The 24,518-nt window shown below is 39.8% G+C and overlaps 1 protein-coding gene across 10 annotated transcripts in view; it reads right to left on the bottom strand.

The window, feature by feature from the left end:
- Positions 1-751: 751 nt before the first annotated feature.
- CDC14B (cell division cycle 14B) overlaps positions 752-24,518 on the bottom strand; it is a 98,559-nt gene continuing 74,792 nt past the window's right edge. For 2 of the 10 annotated variants that reach the window (XM_044265735.1, XM_044265738.1), the window contains exons 8-14: positions 23,378-23,465; positions 22,843-23,073; positions 19,134-19,272; positions 18,794-18,953; positions 18,008-18,099; positions 13,929-14,074; positions 752-4,560 (exon numbers count right to left, since the gene is read on the bottom strand). In XM_044265735.1, the coding sequence (XP_044121670.1) occupies positions 13,960-14,074; positions 18,008-18,099; positions 18,794-18,953; positions 19,134-19,272; positions 22,843-23,073; positions 23,378-23,465 (825 nt within the window). In that variant the 3' untranslated portion in view covers positions 752-4,560; positions 13,929-13,959. The other 8 variants (XM_044265734.1, XM_044265736.1, XM_044265729.1 and 5 more) reach the window with 6 other exon arrangements.

The raw sequence follows: 24,518 nt of genomic DNA, 5'->3' as shown, positions 1-24,518 counted from the left end.
ACAGGACAGCACCCCTAACAGAACAAGCTCCTCCGTCCCTGACACAACCTGTGCATGATGGTGCGGGCATGAGGTCCTTGGGGTTCGGGCCAGCAAGAGGCCATCAGAGGGGAGGCAGGAAGAGGGCTTTGGGATGGCATCCGTGCTTGGACATCAGAATGTGGGCACCTTGGCGCTAGTCCTGCCCCTCGCTTAGCTCTTTAATCCTGACCTCGGCAGGTCATGTGAGGGGAATATAGTCTACAATCCATGAGACTCCAAGGGCCTGATTTTTGTGTCTTATCCTCAGTAATTTCTCCAATCAAACCTTTGCATTCCTTGAGCTAGTGCTGGGTATATCTAGAAGGAATTCATAACAGGAGCCCCTCACTATCTTGACTTAAGGAAGGGGCATCCCCCAAGTTCTTACTGAAGCCTTAACCCCTAATGATTCAGAATGTGACCGCACTTGGAGACGGGTCTTTAAAGAGGTAATTAGTTAAAATGAGCCCATTAGGATGGACCTTATTGCAATCTGACTGGTATCATGAGAAAAGGAGAGGGCAGAAGGACACCAGAGTACAGAGAAAAGCCCAAGGATGGAAACCTACCAGCACCCTGAGCTCGGACTTCCAGCCACAGAACTGGAAGAAAATAAAATGGTTCAGCTGCCCAGTTTTGTGAACTGATACAGAAGGTTATATCCACTTCATACTTCAACCACTCCCTACCATGATTTAGAATGGCAAGTGAATACAATAAACCAAAAGGCTGTTTGGTTAATACTTTTAATTATATGATTATAATGATACAATTTTCACTATTCAATGTTTTGTATAAAACCAGTTACAATACACAAGATTTTCAAACTCGACAATACGTACCAAACTACATAGATATGCAAAGTTTACAGGCCATTATGAAGCTTTATCTTAAAAATACCTTCAGGAAAATAAACATTCATTCAACCAGTTCTCTTGGCTTTATAAAATATGATTAGAAATATACATTTTAATAAAAAAATCAGAACAATGATTGATCAAATACTGATTAATCAGTTACATTTTAAAACTTTTAATAATCTGTACATGAGTGCAGGTTAGATAAAAGTCTGCAAGTTATTAATATAAAACTGCAGTACTATAATCAGATGAACTTATCTGCTGCTGACAGTTAATTCTACTGGGCAATTAAGGAGGTAATTTCTTACACAGTATAGTATTGTTCAGTCTTTTGGACATATCTGTAGTATTTCCACTTAGCAACACGAGGAATACTCAGATTGAGGAGAAATGGAGGAGCAGCAGCTAGCCTGACCAGGACAGTTTTTCGCAGGAGAGAACTATTAAAGGATTAAAACAGTTTTTTAAAGTCGTTTTTGAGGAGCACTGCTTTCTAAAATGCAAGAATTACTTGTAAAAATGTATGAAGAGAAACAGTTAAGCTACTTTTAGAACAAACATCAAAAGAGCGCATTGCTCATTTGTCATGAATGGTGGTGACTGAAGCAAAGGAAAGCCTCCAGAAGCTCTTGGCACGACACCACCCAGAGCGCCTGATGGTCCGCAGGGTGTGCCGAACCGGCCATCAGGCTCCAAGGGCAAGCACATTTGCCTCGTGAGAACACTTGGGAATTCCTCTTAAAAATGTCTGGGCCCAAGAAAAGAGGTAGAAATCACCCCCGTGAGAGGGGAGGAGGGAAGAGAAGGAAGTGGGTGGGTGACAGGCTAATGGGGCCAAGTTTAGAACAGAAGAGCGCCGGAGATGCAGCATACCACCCAGAAGCGGCTACTGGGACAAGGAAGGCTACTTGTTTTAGTGAGGCACAGCTCAGGATTTACCCCTCTTCACAGACAGCTAAGAGAGATTTCTAGTTTTTCTTTAGCATTACAAAAGAGAAGTCTGTCTATACTTCTAGATACCCGGTTTTGCAGATGCCCTTCCTTTGGACTGTCTCTGACTTTGGACAAGAGTCCCCCAAAAGCTTCAAGAACACCTAAAAATATTCATTTCTAATTTTAATCCCAGTGGAAACTATCTCGGTGTCCTTTCAAAGCTACTTAAGGCTTCAAGTTTGAAGGAATCTCTCCATCTGACATGCCCTACTTCATATTCCATAGCAACAGGGTCTTTCTTACGACAAGGGAGTTAGAATCTCGGAAGATTCTGGGTGTGCTGAAATTTCCGTTAGGGGAAAAAAAGAATCCACTCTTATTCATAGCAGAAAGAACTTTCCATCAGTCAGACCCAGACACTTCCTGGATTCTACATCCACCCCCAGTAAGTTTACTGGTGTGCTGTGAAGTCGCCCTGAAGCACTATTCCAACTCCCCAGTGCGTTCTACGGAATGCTTCTTTATCAAGTCACTAGTTTCCCATGACTCATTTTAGTGGGCCTGTTAAACACAAAAAGATTTTTTAGAAAGAGCCACAGTGATAGCAATTCTAGCTGGAAACTTGAGCAGCCAACACAAAAAGGCAATTTGTAAAATAAAAAAGTACTGTGGTTAATGCTGAAGCCCAGATTTTTCACTCTTGGCCAAGACACCAAATGGCTTATTCACTATGAGGGAGACAGCACATGTAACTTTTTCTGATGTAGTAAAAAGCCAAACCGGGGACAGTTGAGATGGAAGTTTGATTTTCATAACTACCTGGATTGTTTATGCAGGAGAGATGGCCTTTAAAATTGTCAAGGGAAGAATTGCCCTGAGAATTCAATGTTTTATGCAAGGGCACAGTCTGAATACTTAGTATTATCTCCGAGACAGCAAATAGAATGTTTCTCCTCCCACCCAGAGCTTAGCAAAGAGGGGTCTTCCCATCCAGTAAGTGGGTCTTTGTGTCTCTTCACTTCAGGGACAGAAAGCCACCTTTTTTTTTTCTGAGATCTAGTCCCCAGTGTTCAAAAGCCGGCATGACCCATCCCCTGACGGGGAAAGGCCACTTGTCTGACCAAGACAAGTGGCACCTGCCATCTCCCCTCAAAGCCAGTCAACCTTATAATTTACTCCAAGAGAGTAAATATCAAAATGGAGCCATGGTCTTCCAGTAACTTTTTGCATTAACAGACTTGAATCTGTTTATTCTAACCACTTCTTACCACTCTAAGTTTTGTTAAAAAGGCAGCTTTTTAAAATGGAATTGCTCACTTGGCTCATTCATCTTGTAATGTGAAGGCATTTGCCTTCTCTAGCCTTTCCATATTGTATCCCCTGTTTTCCAAACCAGGACAGGCAAAAATTGGTTAACAATAACTAAAGCCATTCACTTTTTATTATGGAGGTAACCAAAGTGACTGCAAAATATTCTTGTATTTTGGGCCCCATTTTTTTGTTTTAGCAGCAAATAAATTATTTTTGTGATTGCTTTGTATCACAGATCTGCGTGTTTCTATAGGGGGGAGGGGCGAAGGCACTCTGCAAAGAGTTAGTTGTATTCCCTAACCAAAGGCAACAGTGAGTCTCTTATTTACAAACAACTGAAATCCAGATATGAATAACTGTTACAGAAATCAAAGGGTATGTGAATGGCCTTAGGCAGATCACACACACAAAAAAGAAAGCCACAATGCTACAAAGAAAGACCCTAATAAAGCAGTACCTTTTTTTTTTTTTCCTTTTAAGCCACCATTATTTGGGATGGCTGTTTCCAAGGGAAAACACCAACAGTGCTGTTTTGTTTTTGTTTTTGTTTTTTAAATCACGTGTGGAAGGAAATACGATTTTAGTTTGTAGGACTGAGCAACCAAACAGTGGGCAGCCTTGGCATTCTCCGGTTCCTCAACACCACACAGAGGAATGACTTACAACAATCTTCCAACTCTGAAGCCAGTTTCCCCTCCCGAGTCTTCCTAGAGCTACGGCTCACATTCTCTTACCAGTTTAGGTTACCAAAGTACCACTTTTTATCACAACATCCAACAGTCTTCAAACAGGGTTTTCACAGGTTCTTGTTAATAAAGCACTCTTTGGTGGAAGACAAGCAGTTTGGGTACTTAACAGAGTTACCATTACAACCACGTTACAAATGTTGAACTGAAGATTGTTAAACCAAACAGTATCAAATTACAGAGAGAATCATTTCAGTAACGCCTGTTTTCTCTTTATAAATTTTGACACAGGATGAACAGAAAATAAATACATAAAAAACCTCCATCAGATCCTCACTTCTTCTGAAGGCCAGCAGCTAAAATGATTGCCGTCACAGGGACACACGTGCACCACACAAACTGGTCAGCTCTCCCGACAGCAGAGGGCTTTTGATATTTACACCTGAGACTAAATTTACAACAGCTTTTTTGTCATTAAACTCGAGACATTTCTACAAAAGGTGAGCTGGGCCTTCTTCAAGTCACGGCTTGTGCCCAAACTCATGCCGTTATTTAAACTCCAGTGGACATTGTCTTCCTTGAATAAACTTCTTAGGTGGAAAGCAGCTAAGGCTTTTTGCAATTTTGTTTTGTTTCCAAATAAATTGTGCTAAGTCCTGCTGCAGTTTTCTGTTCCTAGAGTCTTCCTTCAGTTCTGGTCACAGGTTTTTACTTAACGCAAGACTGTTTTAGTCCTTGAAATGGAGGGACTACAGGGGGAGAAAAAAAAGGATTTTACCATGAAGGTTTCCAAGTGTCCCGTATGTAGTTACCAAAAGACAAGGAAGGCAACATAATAAAAGTAGTGACATGCTAAAAAGTATACACTTTGTATAATTTTTTTAATGACAAGTATTTTGGAAAAGACAGTACAGTACCAACCATAAAGTAAAGACAAACGGGAGAGAAAGGCAGAGCAGAAAAAGGTTCAGTTCTGCAAAAAAATAAAAAATAAAAATAAAAACAAAGAAAACAGGAAGGGTGGGCAGAAGCAGCAGAGCAATGCGAGTACCATAATGCCATTAAGGGCATTTGTTGCAAAGCATTCCTTTTCCTTCCTTCCCTCTGAGGAACCAGGCTGTGGGAAAGGTGAAAAGAATGAAAAGATAAAGAAGTGTTACTTGATTATTTCCAAAGCCAGAATTCGGTCACAGAAAAAGCTCTGGCCCCTCAAGCAGTTTCCAGTGGAGCTTGGGCCTGCTGCCAGCTGGGCAACCCCCCACCGCCCAGGAAAAGCCATCCCGCCGTTGGAAACGGACCTGGACTGACTGTCACCCCACCTCCCTTCTATCCTCCCCAATTTATTCTGTCAACTTTGAACTCAACAGCAACTTTCAGAGAAGAAACTAAGCAATGGGTAAAGTCAGAGAAGCCAGTTCTCATCTGGAGGTGCCCTCACTGGGTGCTGATGGTGCTCTAGGAGAGTAGCTTGTCTGAATCCATCACTTAGTCTCTGGAGACCCCAATGGAACTGCGTTTCTATAAGGGTCCAGGTCAACTGGTGCACCCAAGTGGAGAAATGTCTGGAATTTCAAAGGGGAATCAGTATCTTAGAAGATCAGAAGAAACCGACATTTTTTAAAAAGGATATTTAGCAACAACATTCTGGTGCTTCTATGTAGATGCACTTTCAGAGATAATGACCGTAACAGAAAGACAGGAGCCCAGAATTGGTGGAATGGACACTGAGATCTGAGACTGTAAGAGACAAGAAGCAGTGGCAGGCATGATGATGACAAAAGTCACAAATGAGCAGACCTCAAAAGCCCAAGAAGTCCTGAATGTGGTACTCCCAACAGAAGGGCTCATGGATACACTCACGTTTTTAGAGGCCAAGGAAGGCACCCTGAGCATTTATCTTCCCCCACGATATGGATAATTTGCTGCAAAATACCTCGAAAGCCAGGAACATTAGGTTGGTTTGACAGGTGGAACAGAAAGTGATGATTCACAATGACATAACTTAGAAAAAAAAAAAAAAAAATCACTTGTCCATGACCATTTTCTCAGAAAATGAAGGAAAGAAAAAAAGGACTCCTCCAAGGAAATAGCACATGCTTATAGAAACATGCACTTGATGGTACGTATGTTGGGCCAAGACATGAACTGAACTGGATTGTACCCCATGAGGTGACTGCAGGTCCTCAATCAGAGGCACAATGATGGAACTTTCAAGACTCTAAGAGAGCTCCTCCGAAAGAATGAACACTGGGAAACAGGTCAATTCTCCAATGGATTTAGTAATTCTTAAAAGAGAAACAGCAGAATGATTTATAGCTCTAACAGCAATTGGGAGAGGTGGAAGCCCATTGATTTACTTCTTCAGTAACTGCACGCTGGGCCACAGCAGAGGCTCAGGAGGCTCAGATTAGGCTTGTGTTTAATGGGTACTAGAGGGAATGAGCATCTGCCAGGAGAGAAACATGGGGGCACTTCTTCCCTGCAGCAAAGATTTATGACACCACCTAGTTTTTCAGCCTCCAAATAACCGCTCTTTTAATGTGTTTGTGGAAAAGTTGTCCCAAGTCGTACAGCCTCTCAGTAAACTGTCAAAAATTGAAAGAGCCCAAATCAGTGGAAAGTGAGCTTAGGTAAGGTCTTCATCCCGGAAGCCTCTAGGAAGGGAACAGAACATGGGCATGAAAGGTCAAGTTCCGATGGCAGGACAGACAGGATGAGGACGATCATGTGTGAACACCAACCTGCAAAGAGAAGGCTTCCGAGGTGGGGTAACAGCACACAGGCAATGCTGGCGCTTTGGAGGTATTTATTTTATACTGAAAGGTATACTAGGTTCATTTCCTTGTATTGCTGTCTAAAGCAAAGTTTTCAATTCAATACTTTACTCAACAATCTTATAGTGCTTTGTCCTGAATCAGATTATGCACAAATGTGTCAATTCCCTCATTACTTTTCAATGAAAAATAAATACTATTCAGTAGGATAAAAGCTGCAGGCTACAGCTTGGCTATATCAACTCTATTTCCTAGAACCAGGAAATGGAACCTGTACATAATGTATTTGCCTTCATTTCATGAGCTGTAGGTGGCTCACAGTTAAGGTGATGTGAACACAGGTCAAAGACCCAAAAGAGGCCAAGGAGACCCTGCATGAAGGGAGGTGAGAAACACACTCAAAACCCAATTCTCTCTCATTGATTTATTTCTTCATCCTTCCCAATTTCTGAAAGTCCACTCTGAGAATTTAGAAGAAGTCTTTTGGCTTTTGGCACTATCCCAAATGCCTGGAAACTGCTTTGGGTCATTTCAAAATTCAGTCAAGTGTATTCAGTCTGAACTCTACTTTCAACCCCTCAAAGCATCCGTTGCACGGACCTCAGGCAGATGCTCACTGCAATCAGGAACCACCTCTGCTGAGAAGCACAAGTTTAGATCACTAGACAAGACCTAGATGGAAAAACTGCCGCAGGGCCACACCCCTCAGAGGAACATGGTATGACTGGGTATGCGTGGTCCCGGCTCCTGGACTCTATTCCTCTGTAGCCTGAAGAGCACAATCCAGAAAAGCAGAAAGCAGAATTAAATGTGCAAGACACATTCAACTGTAATGGAAGCCTGAGTCATTATACCTAAAAAAAGAAAAGTTCATTCAAAACATGTCTAACTAGTCCCGACTACAGTCTTTTTATTTGAATTTTTAATAGTTTAAGTCACCTAAAATGTCAAAGTTAAAATGCTCCCATTTCCCCCTACTTACTGTAAAAAATTTGGAGAAAAAGAAAATGATAAAAAAGTAAAACTCCCTAACTGTCCTACCAGCTAGAATAACTGTTAATAATACAGCATATTTTTCCATTACATTATTTCCATACATGCATAGAAATGTATGTATATATAAATATTTAAATATATGTATAATATAAACTTACATATATATAAATATATGTATAAGCATATACATATATTTATAGATGTATATATTTCTATACATAAAGTATATTGTACTTTTACAAAACTAGAGTAATATTTCATAATTTTTATGTGTAGCTCTTTTCACTTATTGCTTCATGAGCATTTATCAAGGCCATTAAGTTTTCTTTAAAAACATGACTCTTGATTCACTTGGCATAATTCAACAATCTTCAGCCCATCTCCTCTTCCTCACTGTTATAAATACCATATTGGTATTATGTTATAATGTACCTAAATCTTTGACTTTCTGTCAGTATTTCTCTAATATTCTTTTCAAATGGAATTAAAGAATAAAAAATTTATGAATATTTGATACCTTTCAATGAAAAATTCAAAATCCCCAAATTATGAGTTGGTGTCTTCAACTACTTGCACTAAGGCCCTATCACATTCTTGTGTAAGTAAACATATGTAGTGAAATTATAATGAAAAAACGAGAAGGGGGAACTGGCAGAACTGAACAATTCCTTAAAAAAACAAAACACACACACACGTACACACGCACAAAGACACAGAGCTCTCCTTGTGGGAGAGCTAGTCCCTCAGGATTAGCAAGTCCCTCAGGTTGCAGGCTGCTGAAACCTGTCTCGGAGACTAACTCAGCCATCCCACAGCCTCAAAGATATGAAGGCAGAAAGTAAAAAAAGAAGCAAGGAAAATCACGAAGGATGCTTTAAAGTCTGGTTCAAACTATCTTCAGGCTGCTTGTGGTCTGTTATAAGAGAGGCACTGGGCCATGAGCACAGGACCACAGGTGTTGTCAACACCAGGCAAAGATGCACAAACACAAAAAGGGCGCCTGCCTTCCCCTCCTGAGATGACAGTAAGTAGGTTATTTGCTCTTCCTTCAAAAGGGGAGTGCTCCTGGAATATGCTAAAAGTGAAATGTCTGCTTTCAGTTCATGATTATCCACCAAAAACAATAATGAGTAATGGATCTGGTCATGGAACGTGTGCACTTTCTTGTCATAGCCTGTAATAATGAAGGAAAGGAAGATGCTGGGCTCCAGGTGAAAGCATAAATCCCCCTGGGTGTGTACTGTGGCCAAGAGACCAGGCCCGAGGTAAAGAAGGATTCCAGACTCACTGGTGTTCTCATATCCCACCAACACACTTATTTGCAGCTAATTCTCCAATAATTTTGCTGTATCTGATATACAAAAAAATTTCCTCCGAGCCTAACAGAGAGCTATGGAAATACAAAAATGTATTGAGTACAACCCTCTCAATTTTCCCATAATCTGACCCCGAGACCACATTTCCAGTGTTGAGAAGCACCTCTGAAAAACAAAACAAAACAAAACAAAACAAAAACCCTACATTAGCAATGGCCCAGATTTTCTTAGACGATGCACAAGTCAAACACATTTGATTAATTTCCTGTCACAGGGACTCTGCTTTCTCCTCTCTTTCTCTCTTCATTTCTATCTCCAGAAGATTAAACTTGAAAATCAATGCTTGGAACTTTTCAGAAGAGTAGGATTCTTTTCTCACCTTTTAAAACTGCTTTTTCTTGAAGCAGATCTGGTGGTTCTTTTAGTAATGCCTGCACTGCCAGAAATGTTAGGTTCAGATGTTTTACAGCTCTGAACACTGGACTGAAGAATTACTCTGAAAACAGTTGGAAAAAAATAAGATTATATTCACTGAAACAATTTTCAAATACTTGACGGAGGAAGGCATCTTTGCACTTTAGTGCAAATTATTTTATTGAAAATTGATAGGATTTTCCACAAACACATTTGCCAAAAAAAAATCTAAAACACATTTTCACATCCAAGTCTTTTTTATTTCCCCACGAAGGTTACACAAAGATAACCAGAATTTACTTTGCTTTAAGGAAAAAAATCACCTGGCATCTTAAGCAATTCCCACACCAAAGAAATCAATCAGTAGAACAAATCTTTGTGCCCCAAAGTAAAAGTAGATTCTCAGAATTCTAGTCATGAAAACAGGAAATCATTTAAAAGCCCCAAATTCTAAAGAATATGAATATAAAAATCTATAAAATAGTCACTCTTTGGAGGTGAAAGTATGGGCAATATACCCCAAATCAATACTTACTTTATATAACATTTCAATTTTTAAAATATGTTCAAACAAAACTTGAATTTTGTCTAGATTATAACTACTCACTAAATCACTAAGTACCATTCACATGAAAGCAACATTGTTTGAATTTTGTGAATCTTGATTTAATTAAACTCAAAAATAATCTCAAGGAACTGATGCCTATGGGTGTAGGTTGTCCAAGAGGCAAATTCATGAGTCAGAAGAACACCCTCAGATAAAGCCCACATAAAGTACCTTGCTCAAAAGTAGAGGGTGTTTCGTAATTACTCATTGAATGGTCACAGGGAAAACAGCAGAAAACATCAAAAGATTTTATGTGCAACCCTTTTCTTTAACAGATAATGACCAAAATGCTGAACTGCATACACATACATTTATATATACACTTGACTTTTATTTATCTGTAGGAGAAAACACTGCCTTAAAAATAAGCTTCCTCCTCTCATGTCCAAACGAAGGTGAAAGTGGATAACCACTTAGGAGGCCCCAGCTCATGAAGAGTAAACAGAAACCATTACAACTAACTAATATCTGTCTCCTATGCTTGAGTTACTGCCATGTTAATTAATAACCAAAGCCAGGTCCTCAAAATGCAGCAAAGATCTGTAAATTCTGAGTATTAACCCAAACCAAAGCATATTCAGCATTTAGTAAAATGCTTAACTTCTCATCACTTAAAACAAAACAAAACAAAACAAAAAACGCGATGGGTGGCAGTGGACCAGAGAGGCAGCCTGGAGGCCAGGGGTTTCCAAGCTATTTTGGGGGGGGGGGCGCTTCTCTCTCAGCTGGTTTGCTTTATCCCCATAGTCTTCCTCAAAGCCTATGAAACAGGCCTTCGGTCTCAGAAGGAAACTGATCCTGGGTAAAGGAACCAATGGTTGCCTTGGGATTTCTCACAAAGCTTCATCACTCTAACAACACAGAAAAGGTATATGCAGACAGTGTGATCAAAGAAGGCAACCAACCAGCCTGGTATATGATTTCCACCTCTGAAAACAAGGATTTAAAAATCTTTCTGATCATATCAAATGGGGTGGGGGGGACAGGAGAATATTTAATGGTCTCTACTAACAGGATTTGAATATAGAATTTTTCATAAAGCAAAACAAAACAACCACCAAACTTCCACTGCTATTTCTGAAGCCCAGTCTGGGGGTCTCACACCTGTTCTGTGAGGCTCCTGGGTTTTATCTCCATTTAGCCAAAGAGAGAAAATAAGACTCCTTTTGGCTTTTTTGGAAATACCATACCGATTTGTCAAATTATTTGAGGCCACTGATGGCCAAAAGTATAGACAATCCCCACCTTGTAAAATCATTAACATAAAAACAAGAGCCAATATATTACTTGTTTTAGGAAATTTAAATCTTGATTTCTTAACTACTACTGAAATATTCACTATTTGAAAAAAGAAATCGCTGCTAAGTCAAATTTCAGGCTGGCAGGAAACATCTTTTAGAAAGCATTTCTTTCTCTATAAAATTAATGTAAATATTTCATGTGGCTATTTTGAAAATAAAAGCATGACAGAAATCTGGAATGTATTTAATCACACCAGTAGAGATTCAGGTAACTAGTTATTTGCATTAACAACACAGCAGTTACTGTATCTGTAAGTTATGCATCAGTAAACTGGAAAACTCCCCAGCAACTACACTTAGATTATTACCTTGGTAAACTCCCACCACACCAAACGTAAGGTAGATCCACCCTACCCCAAGACATGTGGGAGGCCACTGCTTCTCACCTTGTAGAAACCAGGCCAATCACATGGCTTTGCAGAGCAATATTCTACATAAATATTTTCTCCTTTCCCAGTACCCCTAAATACTTCCCACAAAAGGTAACTGTAAGGATTAAACCTGTTTACATCATTGTTACTGCTGAAGGTTTTTGTTTCTGTAAATTTCTTTCCATCTTTTCCTTAATCTGCAGTCCTCCTTTTTATGTCTTGCCCACACAACAGTTCACCTTTTTTTGGCAACCTCTTTTGAGACCCAGTATTCTCAGACCAAAACTTGCAACTTGAGGCATATAGCAAAGCAAGTAACTGACAAGCCAGTTCTCTTACCTCTCAAACTACAAAATGCTTTGAACATAAATGTTCAGTTCCAAGAAAAGAAGAATCCATCAGTGAGACTGTGCACTATACTATTTACACTTGGTTATCCACCAACACTAAACAAACTTTCCAAATGATGGGCCGGAGGCCCTACAACTTTCAGGCTCTCCTTTGCCACTGTCTCAGAGAATCTGACGCAGACATCCATAGTGTGGAATAGGCTGTTACCTGGCATGCCTGGAAAATCAGACTATCAGGCCATGATACGTCATCAGCCAATAGAGGTGAATACCAGAAACAATACCCATAAGTAGTCCCCTCACAAGGTAACTATAAGATTATACCTGTTTACATCATTGTTACTGCTGAAGGCTTCTGTTTCTGTAAATTCCAATTTAATCAGGCAAGCTAAACTGAATACTCTTTGGGTCTACAAATGCATTGGAAAATATCGGTAATAACAATAAAAAAAGATTATATCTTACACAGAATATTGAAAAGAAAAGTGTCTGATAGAGACCATTTTTAAACTTACCCTAGAAAAAGTAATACAACTACAAAGTGCCTAAGTATTATTAGCAACGATTCCACCCGTTTAGAATTCCACGTATCCGAAATACCTTTCCCACTTAGAACAGTCTGAGAATAAATCTATGTAAGTGCATGGTGTTCTTGAGTCAGAATATGCAGATACCTAAGCTTAGTAAGAGGAATAAAAGAAAAAAAAAGAAAAACAAAAAGACCTGTATCAGAAATACTGCATATCTGACTATGCAATAATAAACTTGAATAAAATACTTGAGAAAATGTCATAATAGGAACATGTTAATTTTGAAAAGAATGGCATCTGCTGGATTTTTAAATCTTTTCTAGCCATCTGAAGACACTCCAGGAAGCCATGAAGTATAAAGTATGAGAGTTGGTTGCAATGGAATTCCACTTTGGAGGAGATCCTAAAAGGAACTTTCATACTCCTTTATAACTCCCAAGTCCAAGTTGGAACAAGAGAATGAATTCTTGAAATATGAGCTAAAGGAAGAGTTTCAGAGAAAAAAGAATGCAGTGTAGACACAAGAGGGTAGTGGTGAACCACACTCTCACAGGACACACCCTCCTTCCTATGCTCTTGGTGGCAACTGCACGGTGTTCCCCTGGGGAAGCTTCCTGACACACACTACTGCAGAACAAAAAATCTGTTCACTGTTAAGATATTCATTTCAGGTGAAAGATAACAAGAGAATACAAAATCTGCTATAATCACCTAATAAGGGTGTTTTGATTACTTCTGGGAAAGGAAAATGGAAGAAAGTGAGCACAGGGGCAGTCATGCAGAAGCACGAGGCTGAACAAGGGACTCCAGTCTTCTCTGCTGTCCTATTTCCATTTAACATGATTTTTGAAAACTGTACTAACTGTATTCCCTACAGGGAAGGATGTGAAATGAAGCCAAGGAGAAGATTCTGCTTACTCAAGGCAGAAGACTTAGCAGGGAAGCAGCTGCGGCTAAAAGCACTGCAACCAATGGCGGAGTCGGAGGGGAAACACCACACAACGCTCACTAGCTGCAAAAGCAAATCTCTACCAACAGCAGGAAATCAGTGGGCAAATTCTTTTTGCTAGATTGAAAAGGATATGCTGAAGACATTTACTCTGGAAATTAGAGGAAATTGACTGAAAGAAAAACACCCCAATTATCCCAGACTCACTAACTATTTTTGATAGGAAAAAGAAACTATTTTGGTGACTTTATAAATTGCCATTTCAAAAAATGCGTTAAGAGTAAGCACAACTTAAAAACAAAATTTGTTTTTTAGTATCCCTATAGGAAAGGATCAGGGAAGGCCTCCCCTCCCCACCATCCCATTAATTAAGAAGTTTCAGAAAAAGAACCTTTGAAAAGAGGCAAACCAACAAAGCTAGGAGAGGTGACAGTGAGAAAAACATGTACCATGAGAAACACACTGGCCACCAGAGGTGACTGTATAGAGAAATGGAATGGGACACTTACACAGCAGCTATCTGTCAAAGGGTCCCGACGGCTACTGTGTTCTGAAACCATCAAGACAGAATAGCAGGATGGGAAGAATGTAGTCACAAACAATCCACCAGATGACAACACTACACAGTGCAGAGGTCAGCACAGCTAGGGAACATCTGGAAAGGGGTGAAGGGGAAAGAACAGATGTTCAAATTGGGAAGCCAAAATAAATAAAATAATAAATAAATAGAGCCATGTGTGAATTTTAGACACCCTGTGATAGATACAAAGGGGTGGGAAACAAGGATGGAGTTTTGCTATTTTATGTTGGGGAGAAAATGCTACCTTCAGTTTTAAATTGATTTCGTATTTGGCAACAAAAGATTAGATCCAATCTCTAGCTGGATAACTGGCCCTTGTTAATTTAATTGTACAGAAATCAGAGATGTACTTACAGGATTGAAATTCTTCAAAAAGCACAAGATATGCACACAGAAAACTAAATCAAACCAGAGGATAAGGAGGGAAAACCAGCCGAACAACATGCAGCCCTGGACTGATCATTAACAGTGATTCAAAGGAGGCACAATTATGAATGAACAAAGCACAGCAGCAGTGATCTCATTTCAATGCAGTCCCACACTGGATCATCTAAGAGTTAAGGCAAATGGCAGACTCTGAAAATAAGGACTAAAGAAGCACCCCCAACCCCGGGCAACACAAAATGAAGAAAATTTCCCCCACAAATCAACATAAGATAAATTTCCTCAGTTGTTTTCCTCATTCATTTTCCTCTTAGGGCCAAACTCGGCTTTCAGCTCAGTATTTCTTAATCCAGTGGTCTAGTTTTTGGCAGTGAAGAAAGAAACCTCACAGTTTGCAGAGTGGTGACTCCATCCAGCTACTTCTAAATGGTCACCAGGGACATATCTGAGACCAAACATAAAAGGCTCTATTGAACATTTGCTCTGTGCGAGTAATGGGCTGATCAAGTCATAAATGACTCGTCTGGCTTACTATGAGACCTTTATCGGTGTCCTTGTCATCTTAATCACTGAACAGGTACCCTATATGGTCTCTAGTGACAAGGGATTACACTGAGGACGGACCTGAAATCCAATCTAACCTCACCCTGCAAGGTATACCTGGCAGCAAGTTACAGCTCATTTACTCCTTCCACAAAAACACAAACCTACTAATATATATTAAGATTACAGGGGCTTAGTATTTAGGCAGAATAGAATAACTGGCTTAGGAACACTAGAGGACTCTCTATCCACCCCAAGTTCCATTTGCAGTTACTGATTTAATAGTGATCTTAAAGGCAGAATGGTCTGAATATCCAAGTATCTCCATCACAAATTTTTCATCGTTCTTCTCCTAAAGTTCATGGCGTAAGAATTATTTTCCAATGATGAGAGCACACCCATCCATACTGTGCTGCTAAGGAAGATTTAAAGCAAATTAGATCTGTATTTTTACCTTATTCCCAGGTAGGCTACAATGGACTCTTTATGCACTATTTCATTTAACACTGACAGAAATGAGCAGTATGCAGAAAGGCAGCATGGATGAAGTTATAAAATCTACCAAATCTATTTTAGCACAGACAACAATATACTTGCCGTCACATCCCACAGATCCCGTCAAGGTCACGGTGCTACCAGATTTAATGTCTTCGTGGTACTTGGGATCAGACAGACTCTCTGAGAAAAGGACTACTTTACAGTATCTAACAACTTTAACTTTACCCCCCCAAACACACCCAAATACTGTTTGTAAAATAGAAAACAATAATTGGAATGCTATTTTTGAGTACTATAAACTTGCTTTTAAGAATCACCAGTACTGGGGCGCCTGGGTGGCTCAGTGGGTTAAAGCCTCTGCCTTCAGCTCAGGTCATGATCCCAGGGTCCTGGGATCGAGCCCCACATCGGGCTCTCTGCTCGGCAGGGAGCCTGCTTTCTCCTCTCTCTCTCTGCCTACTGGTGATCTCTGTCTGTCAAGTAAATAAATAAAATCTTTAAAAAAAAAAAAAAAAGAATCACCAGTACTAAGTATTTTTCACTAACTTTCCTTCTTATAAGTATTCTCTGGGACACCTCACACGCCAAGGTGAATGTGATCATGTCTAGTGTCACCTTCTGGTTTCCGATGGTATTTAGAATTTTAGGCCTCATTCATTGTTTTCTTTTACAATGCCACAAATCTATCAGCTATTAAAGGGACTTTAATGGTCTCATCTGTAGAAAAGAGCAGCAAGTGACATGAACTCTCTGGAATACATATTCGCAACGGAACAGACTCAGAGTGACTGAAGGTAATTTCCTAGAAGCCCTAAATAACAGGAACTTTTGACTAAGCAGAATTCCCATTCCAACTCCCAACCTGACTTTTCATCAGAAGCTTTTGAGAAATAAATTGATGTTGCAGATTCATAAAAACAAAATAAAAAACCTGAGCAAAACTAAAAGCAACCCACAAATCACCCATTTTCTAGGGCTTATGACGCAAAGCCCTGGACCAGCTGTGCGGGCGATACCTGGAAGCTCGCCAGCAGTGCGGTCACAGACCACACCCCGGGCCCAAAACCATGATCTACATTTCGACAAGCTCCCGGGAGACTCAAATGCTCAGGGAAGAATGAACATTGTTTGAGGCGAGTACCTATACCTATCACGCCTCCTTTGGCCTCAGGAGGATTATCTGGAGGGACTACAATATTTCTAAATAAAAAGAACCATCAAGGCCTTAGATGAAGACTTTCTATATTAAAATCAAAATGGCATCTGGAGTTATATAAGTGACACAAAAGGCACCATTCTGAAAGCTTTCTCAGTGAAATGCAGCTGCCCCACACTGAAGAAGGCCCAGTGAACGCCTGTAGTCCACACGGACACGTGTCCTTCACATGGACCTTTTCAACTGCGTTCTTTTCTGTGTGTCTTTTAAAAACATCTCAAGGCAGGGGCCCATGACGACACATGCCTTCTGTGTAATTCTACTTTAGATAACAAGGAGGTGCCAGTGAAGAACCACTGTGAATTAAAAAGAAGGCCTGTTCTTCTCTGCCATGAACGTTTATGATGTCATTAGGTCCTTACTGTATTACAAGATGATTACTGAACAAAATGACATGTCTACATCACCCCGCCCCCCCCCAAAATCAGATAAAACAAAACAAAATAACAACAACAAAAAAAACACCCCATAACCAGAGGGGTGCCTGGGCGGCTCAGTCGGTTAAGGGTCTGATGCTTGATTTTGGCTCATGTCATGATCTCAGGGCCATGACACTGGGCATGGAGCCTACTTAAGATCCTCTCTCTCTCCCCACCAAAAAAAAAAAAAGGACGTAACTGGAAATGTGGTACCCCACAATGAAAAGAAAGGTTACTGTAAGGAAGGAATCCAACAGCATAAATGAAAGCATATACTAAAGAATATACTAGAAAAAAAGTGCAATGGCCAAGTCTTTAAATTCTACATATTTTTCTAACAATCCTAGATGGTCCATGAGGTTGAATCCCAACTAGCACTTATACAATCAAGTACAGGTGAGCATATACACACTAACTATACAACTTCCTATCCCATACTAAACCTTCTTCTGTAACTTGAAAATAACTCCTCAAATGAAAAATATAAAATTCTTATTTAATCTGGTTCATTATTGCCCTAAAATAATAGAACATAAAGCTACAATGTCATCCCTGATTAAATGCTACCATATCCAAACAGATGGTCTATAATATGGTAGTGAATTTAAGGAAATACACTATTTCAGCAACTCTGGACAAATCTGTTATTCTGCGGTTTATATCTGCTGCCACTCTCCTGAGTGGCCCGTGGTGATTATTCATGGAGAAAAACCATTCCCGATACTGCTTTCCTATGTACACAGCCTAGAGAGGTTACAACACAAGATGGAGATAAAGACAGCCGAGGGCCTGGGCAACAACCCTGGGTTTTAAATAATGTCAATAACCATTTTGAAGTAGCATAATGGGCAAGCGACTATGGAGAAAAACAGACAGGGAAAAAGTGCTCATGAAGGACCTCCTATACATATTACATAACATCAACCACACAAAAGAAACCAGACTCACGTGAGGGGAATAGCGTTTGTTTTTGACTGTCTTCTGCTTTTCAGGGCCCGCAGTCTATCACCTTGTGTCACTCCATCGTCATCATCACTGTACTGTATAAGTAAAGAAACACTGAGCTAGTGACTTAAGTTGCACATATTAAGGCAGTAAAGCATAGCACCTGCATTTATCCACATAGACACATACAAATAAACTGCTGAACTCTAAAAAATTTTGCTGCTTTCAAAATAAAGCTACAGGTCGCATTTCAAGACAACCAACAGTTAGTTGACTTTACAGACACTGAACCCAACAGCATTCCTGTTATAAAACATACTGACTGTGAGGAGGCATCATGGGTTTTCAATAATGAACCAGTCTTCATAAAATTTCACAATCCACATACCACCACTCACTATAGTACCCCTACCCTCTAAACTCCTGATTCTTTAACATTTCCCAACTGAAAACAACTAGTTCCCCAAATTAACTGTCGCAAAATGGGAAGGTGGTGGGGAGGCACACGGGGAAGTGTCACTAGGTTCATCTAAAGAGCTTACTTCACATACCTCATTTTTCTGGTGCCTAGTAAGCAAACAAACAATTTTAGTTTAATGGACATATGACCTTATCTTAACTATTTTGAATAAAAAGTTCCTAGAGGGGGCTATAAGCATAAAAAAAAAGTATGACGATAATCCCTCAAAATGTACTTTATTATTTTTATCTACAATTTCCCTGTGCCCTATAAGGTCCTCAACAGCACTGAAAACAATGACAACAGCCTGATGGGGATGGTTCGATTACCAGTTCAGGTTCTTGCTTGTCTTGATTCTCGACCCCATTGATTGAAATGTCATCAACAGCCAAGAGGAGTTTTGAGACAGCTGCTCTGTGTTTTCCATTCTCCTGACACCTTAACTTTTGACGAAAATAGTCACCGTCTAACCAGAGGCTTGCTTGTTTCCTAGAGCATTTAAATAACATCATCAAAATACAGCTTTTCCAGAAAGATGAAAGACACACATAAATAACTCTCTCCTACAGACTATCTATTGTTACTGGAGACTAAGAAAAATCCTACTTCCCATCATTTTCCAGACCCAAGTGTCCCCTGAGGAATTACCAAAGTTCTCTATCTACTTACATCACCAAAAATTGTTGCTGTGGTCCAATCACTGAGCCAGGTCTGCAGATTCTGACCCAAGCAATGGTTTCAGCTGCTGTCATCCTGTAATGCTTCATGATGTAGCAGGCTATTAGAGTGCCTGTTCGTCCAAGGCCAGCTAGAAAAAGAAACAAACCAAAGGGACCTGGTCTCATGTACTCCAGAATTGTGTTGGGCAGGTACAATTTTTTAGAAGGCTTCCCATGATTCTGCTTCCCTCAACAGCGGTTCTCAAGTTTGGATGCACACAGTAATTACCTGAAGGGTATTAAAAAACACTGGGTCTCACCTCCAGAATTCTGATTTAATTGGTATGTGATATAGCCTGGACATGGAGATTGCTAACATCCCCCAGATAGTTCTATGTAGTCAACAGTGAAAATCACTTTTTCCAAGTAATGATTCTCAATGAGTACAGTTTTCTACTCTGAGTTTTCTGTTAATGGTACCACCACCTTTCCAAATGCATGAGCTTAAACTTTTACACTTCTTCCCTCATCCAGCAGTTTTTTCTACTCTACTTTTATTCCCATTTTCACATGGATTTTTTACCTCTATTTCTGTTTGTCCACCTTTACTCTCATCTAGACTATATCATTACCTCCTGTGATGGTTAATTTTGTATGTCAGCCTGGCAGGTGTATTTAGATCTGTGAATAAGCAGATTACCCTCCATAATGTGGGTGGACCTCATCCAATCAGTTGATGGTCTGAAGAGAATACAAGGACTGGCTTCCCCAAGCTAGAGAGAATTCTCCAATAGCCTGCCTTCAGATTTAAGCCGCAACCTCGGCTCTGCTGGGTCTCTAGCCTGCCAACTCACACGACAGATTTTGTACTTGTCTGTCTCCATATTCACACGAACCAATTATTTATAATACATCTCTTTCTTTATATATATAGCCCATTGGTTCTAATTTCTCTGGAAAACCCTCACTTAAGACAGATTTCGGTACTTGCAAAATGCTGTGCTACTGTAACATATGTAAAAATGGGAAGGAGCTCTGGAGTCGGAACTGTAAAAGTCTGGAAGTTTTAAGGCACAATGTTGGAAAAAACTTAAGACCACACTGAAGGGGCTGTTGGTAGAAATATGGGTGTTAATGGTGATTCTGGTTCTGACTCAGACGAGAATGAGGAACATGTTACTGGAAACCTTGTTAGAAAGTGTGTGTTGGGGGACGGGGGAAACCTGACTAAATTGTTTTAGTGCTTTATGTAAGGTAGAACTTGTGAATGACAACCTTGGATATTTAGAAAAGGAGATTTATAAGCAAACTATTTTTTTTTAAGATTTTATTTATTTAACAGACTGCGATCACAAGTACGCAGAGAAGCAGGCAGAGAGAGAGGAGGAAGCAGGCTCCCTGCTGAGCAGAGAGCCCGATGTGGGGCTCAATCCCAGGACCCTGAGATCATGACCTGAGCCGAAGGCAGAGGCTTAACCCACTGAGCCACCCAGGCACTCCTATAAGCAAACTGTTGAAGTACAGCCTGGTTTCTCCTTAAGTAAAACGTGAGAGGAGACGGATGAACTGAATAAAAAGTTGTTAAGAAAAACAGAAACTAAACATTTAGGAAATTCTAGGCCTACTCATATTGCAAATAGTGAGAAAGTATGTTCTGGAGAGAATACCAAGGGAATGGTCTATGACCCATTCCATAAAGTGATTACCTATGGATCTAATCAGCCATCTCAGCAGAAGCCAAAAACAGTGCTGGGATTGATTATACCAAGCAGGCACACTGCCGGTCTGAATTAAAGGAGATACACACAGGATGAAATAAAGGAAGGCTTTCAAGTTTCTGGAATTCTAACAGGACTAATAGAAATCTCTTACTGAAAACATGCCTCATCCTTGAAGAAAAGGGAAGCACAGCCCCAAGGGACCAACAAGGCTGTCACTGCCAATATAAGCCTGGGGGCAAGGCTGGGTTTCAAAGGGTAGGGCAGGATCCATGGTCAGTGGGTCGGTCAGGCTGTTCCTGCCCACCACCTCAGGAGCACGGCCACTACCCACGGGGCCTGCGTAACAGGGAAGGAACCAGAACATTATGTCTCGGCCTTAAGATCTAACAGCATTTGCCTTGCCAGGTTTGGGACTTGCTTGGGACCTATCAGAACTTTCTTCTTCCTGATTTCTCTTATTTGGAATGGGAATGCCTACCCTACTGGTGTCCCACTATTGTTATTTTAGACGTGCTTAAATTGTCAGGTTCCACATGGTGCGCTAGGGAAGAATTCATTGCCAAATGTCTGTTGTAGGGTGCAGAACCACCTTGAATGAGGGTGAGAATAACCTCAACTGCTTATTATAATTTAAAAAATGAAATAACCAGTGTTGGATTTTAATTATTTATTTTTTAAAATTGTGGTAAAGTACGCATGACATAAAGTTTACCACTTTAACATTTTTGTTCATGCATTATTTTCCCGGGTTTTTTCTGTTTCCTGTTAGCTCACTCCATTTTTAAGTCAGCTGTTTTAAATTCTTTGTTCAATAATTCAAAGATCTCAGTTTCTTTATGGTCAGTATCTGAAGATCATTTTAACCATTTTTTTAAAAAAGATTTTATTTATTTATTAGACAGATCACAATTAGGCAGAGAGGCAGGCAGAGAGAGAGAGAGGAAGGGAAGCAGGCTCCCTGCTGAGCAGAGAGCCCACCACGGGGCTTGATCCCAAGACCTTGGGATCATGACCTGAGCTGAAGGCAGAGGCTTTAACCCACTGAGCCACCCAGGCGCCCCTTTTTAAACCATTTTTAAGTGTACATTTCAGTGGTATTAACCAGCTCACTGCTGTGCAACCATTACTACCATGGCCTCTGTGTACTTGAGACAAATTGGGGGCAGTGTTCTAAGGTGTCTGTTATTTCTAGCTGATTTACCGTGTTGTTCAAATCCTCGATTTCCTTACTGATCTTCTTATCTGGTTGCTTTTTTCCATTATTAAATGGGGGAGAAGTTAAATAAACCCTAGTACACCACACAATGTCTTAATACACAATCATTTATTCAGTAAACACTTATTGAGTGCCAAGGCACTGCTTTATAGCTGCTGAAAACATAGGAACTTGTTAGACTATAAGCTCCGCAAAGAAAGGCTCTTAGTCTGCTCTTCTCACTGACATATTCTAGAACATATCAAACAAAAGGCACTGAATAGGTATTTAAGGAATGAATGAATGCATGTCTCTTTTTTTAAAAGATTTTGTTCACTTAGAGAAACAGTGTGTGCATGTGCGAGAGCAGGGGACATCAAGAGAGGGAAAGGGAGAGAATCTCAAGCAGATTCCCTGCAAAGCACAAGACTGACATGGGACTTGATCTCACAACCGTGAGATCATAACCTGAGCCAAAACCAAGAGTTGGACAATTAACCAATTGAGCCACCCAGGCACCTCTAAATGAATGCATTTCAGTGTGATAAGGTTTTGTAGGGTTACCAATGAATATAATTTAGATTATACTTTTCACATGAAATTAGGGTTTTAAAAGCATTCTGTATATGCACAGCTTTTTAATGTCAGTTGTACCTCAAAGTGGTTTTAAGAAAAAAGCAACTTACTTAAAGTACAAGAAGGGCAGCTTCATGTATCCTGGCTTATAATCTAAATGGGGCTGGTGTGTTTCTAAACATACACACATGCACATCCACCATGTTTACCCAACCCTGGAAACATACCTTTACAATGCACTGCAATGGCACCGTCTGCATTTTCACAAATATCCAGAAATTCTTTGACGATGGCATCAGTAGGGGTGCTACCATCCGCAAAGAAAAGATCATAGTGATCGAAACCAGCATTTGTAAAGCGTTTGGCATCATACATCCTTTTATTCAGACGAATAATGGTAGTAACGTTGTGATTCTTAAAATATGAAATATAAGCCTCGGGAGAATGTTGGTGGTAACCTACATAAAGAAATTCACCAGATGCTGTCAAATGCAGAAAGAAAACAACAGATAACAATTTTACTTATAATTGGGTGGAAAGAATATCTGGACTAGGGATTGAATACCAATTTCATTATAACTGGCAAAACACTAATTTAAGAAGTTAAAAGCCAGGCAGAATGATGTACTAAAGTGACCAAGTTTATTTAAATAGTTAAGACAGACAAGCATGGTTTAACTCTTTGGCTTCTTCCAAAGGAAAATACAGGATGGATACTTCTTACAATAACAAAATTATACTAGGTTCCCTATTTTCACATACCGCTTTCAAGTCTGGTTCTTGAATGAGGTCCACAGAAGGCAATAAATCGGTCTGGTATTATCCAATTTAAATCTCCATTTTCTGCTTTCTGCAAAGGGAATATCAGTACAATTCATTTTTAGACTTAATCTCCTGTCCACATCCCTTCTCAATACTGACTGTCTGAAGGACTTCAAACCCATTTTTTTTTTTAAGCACAAAACTGTATATAAATGACCAGGAGACAAGAAAGTTAAAATTAAGCCTGCTATGAGTATTCCCAGGGAACAGTTAGTTAACTTCTCCTTGTCCTAATCGCTTTTCTTAAGATAGCATTTCTTTGGGATAGTCAGCTTTGGAAAATAGAGCTGACTGCTGCTACCTAAAATATAACTACATATTTTGGTTATTTTGTCCACATAAATTCTCATGTGGTTACTGCTACTTAATAAGAAAGCAATTTTTTTTTTTTTTTTACTATGAGTGAATCCAGAAGCTTCTCTATTTTCCTTGAATGACTGTCTTCCAATATGAGCAATCTTGACTCCTTCAACAAAATTCTTGATTTCTCCATATTTACACTTTACTCATAGAGAGACACACTTCCATCATTTGGTTAGCTATTTAGTAAGAGAAATTTGCACTAACCCCACCAGGAAATTTAAAACTATAAGTACAGTGAGATTACAGTATATCTCAAGAAAAAAACACAAATGTAAACTGAAATTTAAAACACTTTACTTCCTCTTATTAAGTCCTTTCAACTAAGTTACCATAACAATTATAAGATAAATATAGCTAAACTTTAACAATAATAGAAATGGATACACAAAGATTTAAGCAGGAAAGGGAAGAAACTTGATAATGGAGAAGGAGAGAACTAGCAATAAGCGGTGCCTGGGTGGCTCAGTGGGTTAAGCCTCTTTCTTCGGCTCAGGTCATGGTCTCAGGGCCCTGGGATTGAGCCCCACATTGGGCTCTCTGCTCAGCGGAGAGCCTATTTCCCCCGCCCCCATTCTCTGCCTGCTCTCTGCCTACTTGTGATCTCTGTCTGTCAAATAAATAAAATCTTTTAAAAAAAAAACTAGCAATAAAAACACGATCAATTAGCTTTACAATTGGGGTATACATATGTGCACTCAAGAACAAGGAAGAAATAAAC

Source organism: Neovison vison, chromosome 9 (assembly GCF_020171115.1).
Source record: "Neovison vison isolate M4711 chromosome 9, ASM_NN_V1, whole genome shotgun sequence".
NCBI lineage: Eukaryota > Metazoa > Chordata > Mammalia > Carnivora > Mustelidae > Neogale > Neogale vison.
This window is presented reverse-complemented; position numbering and strand designations above follow the sequence as displayed.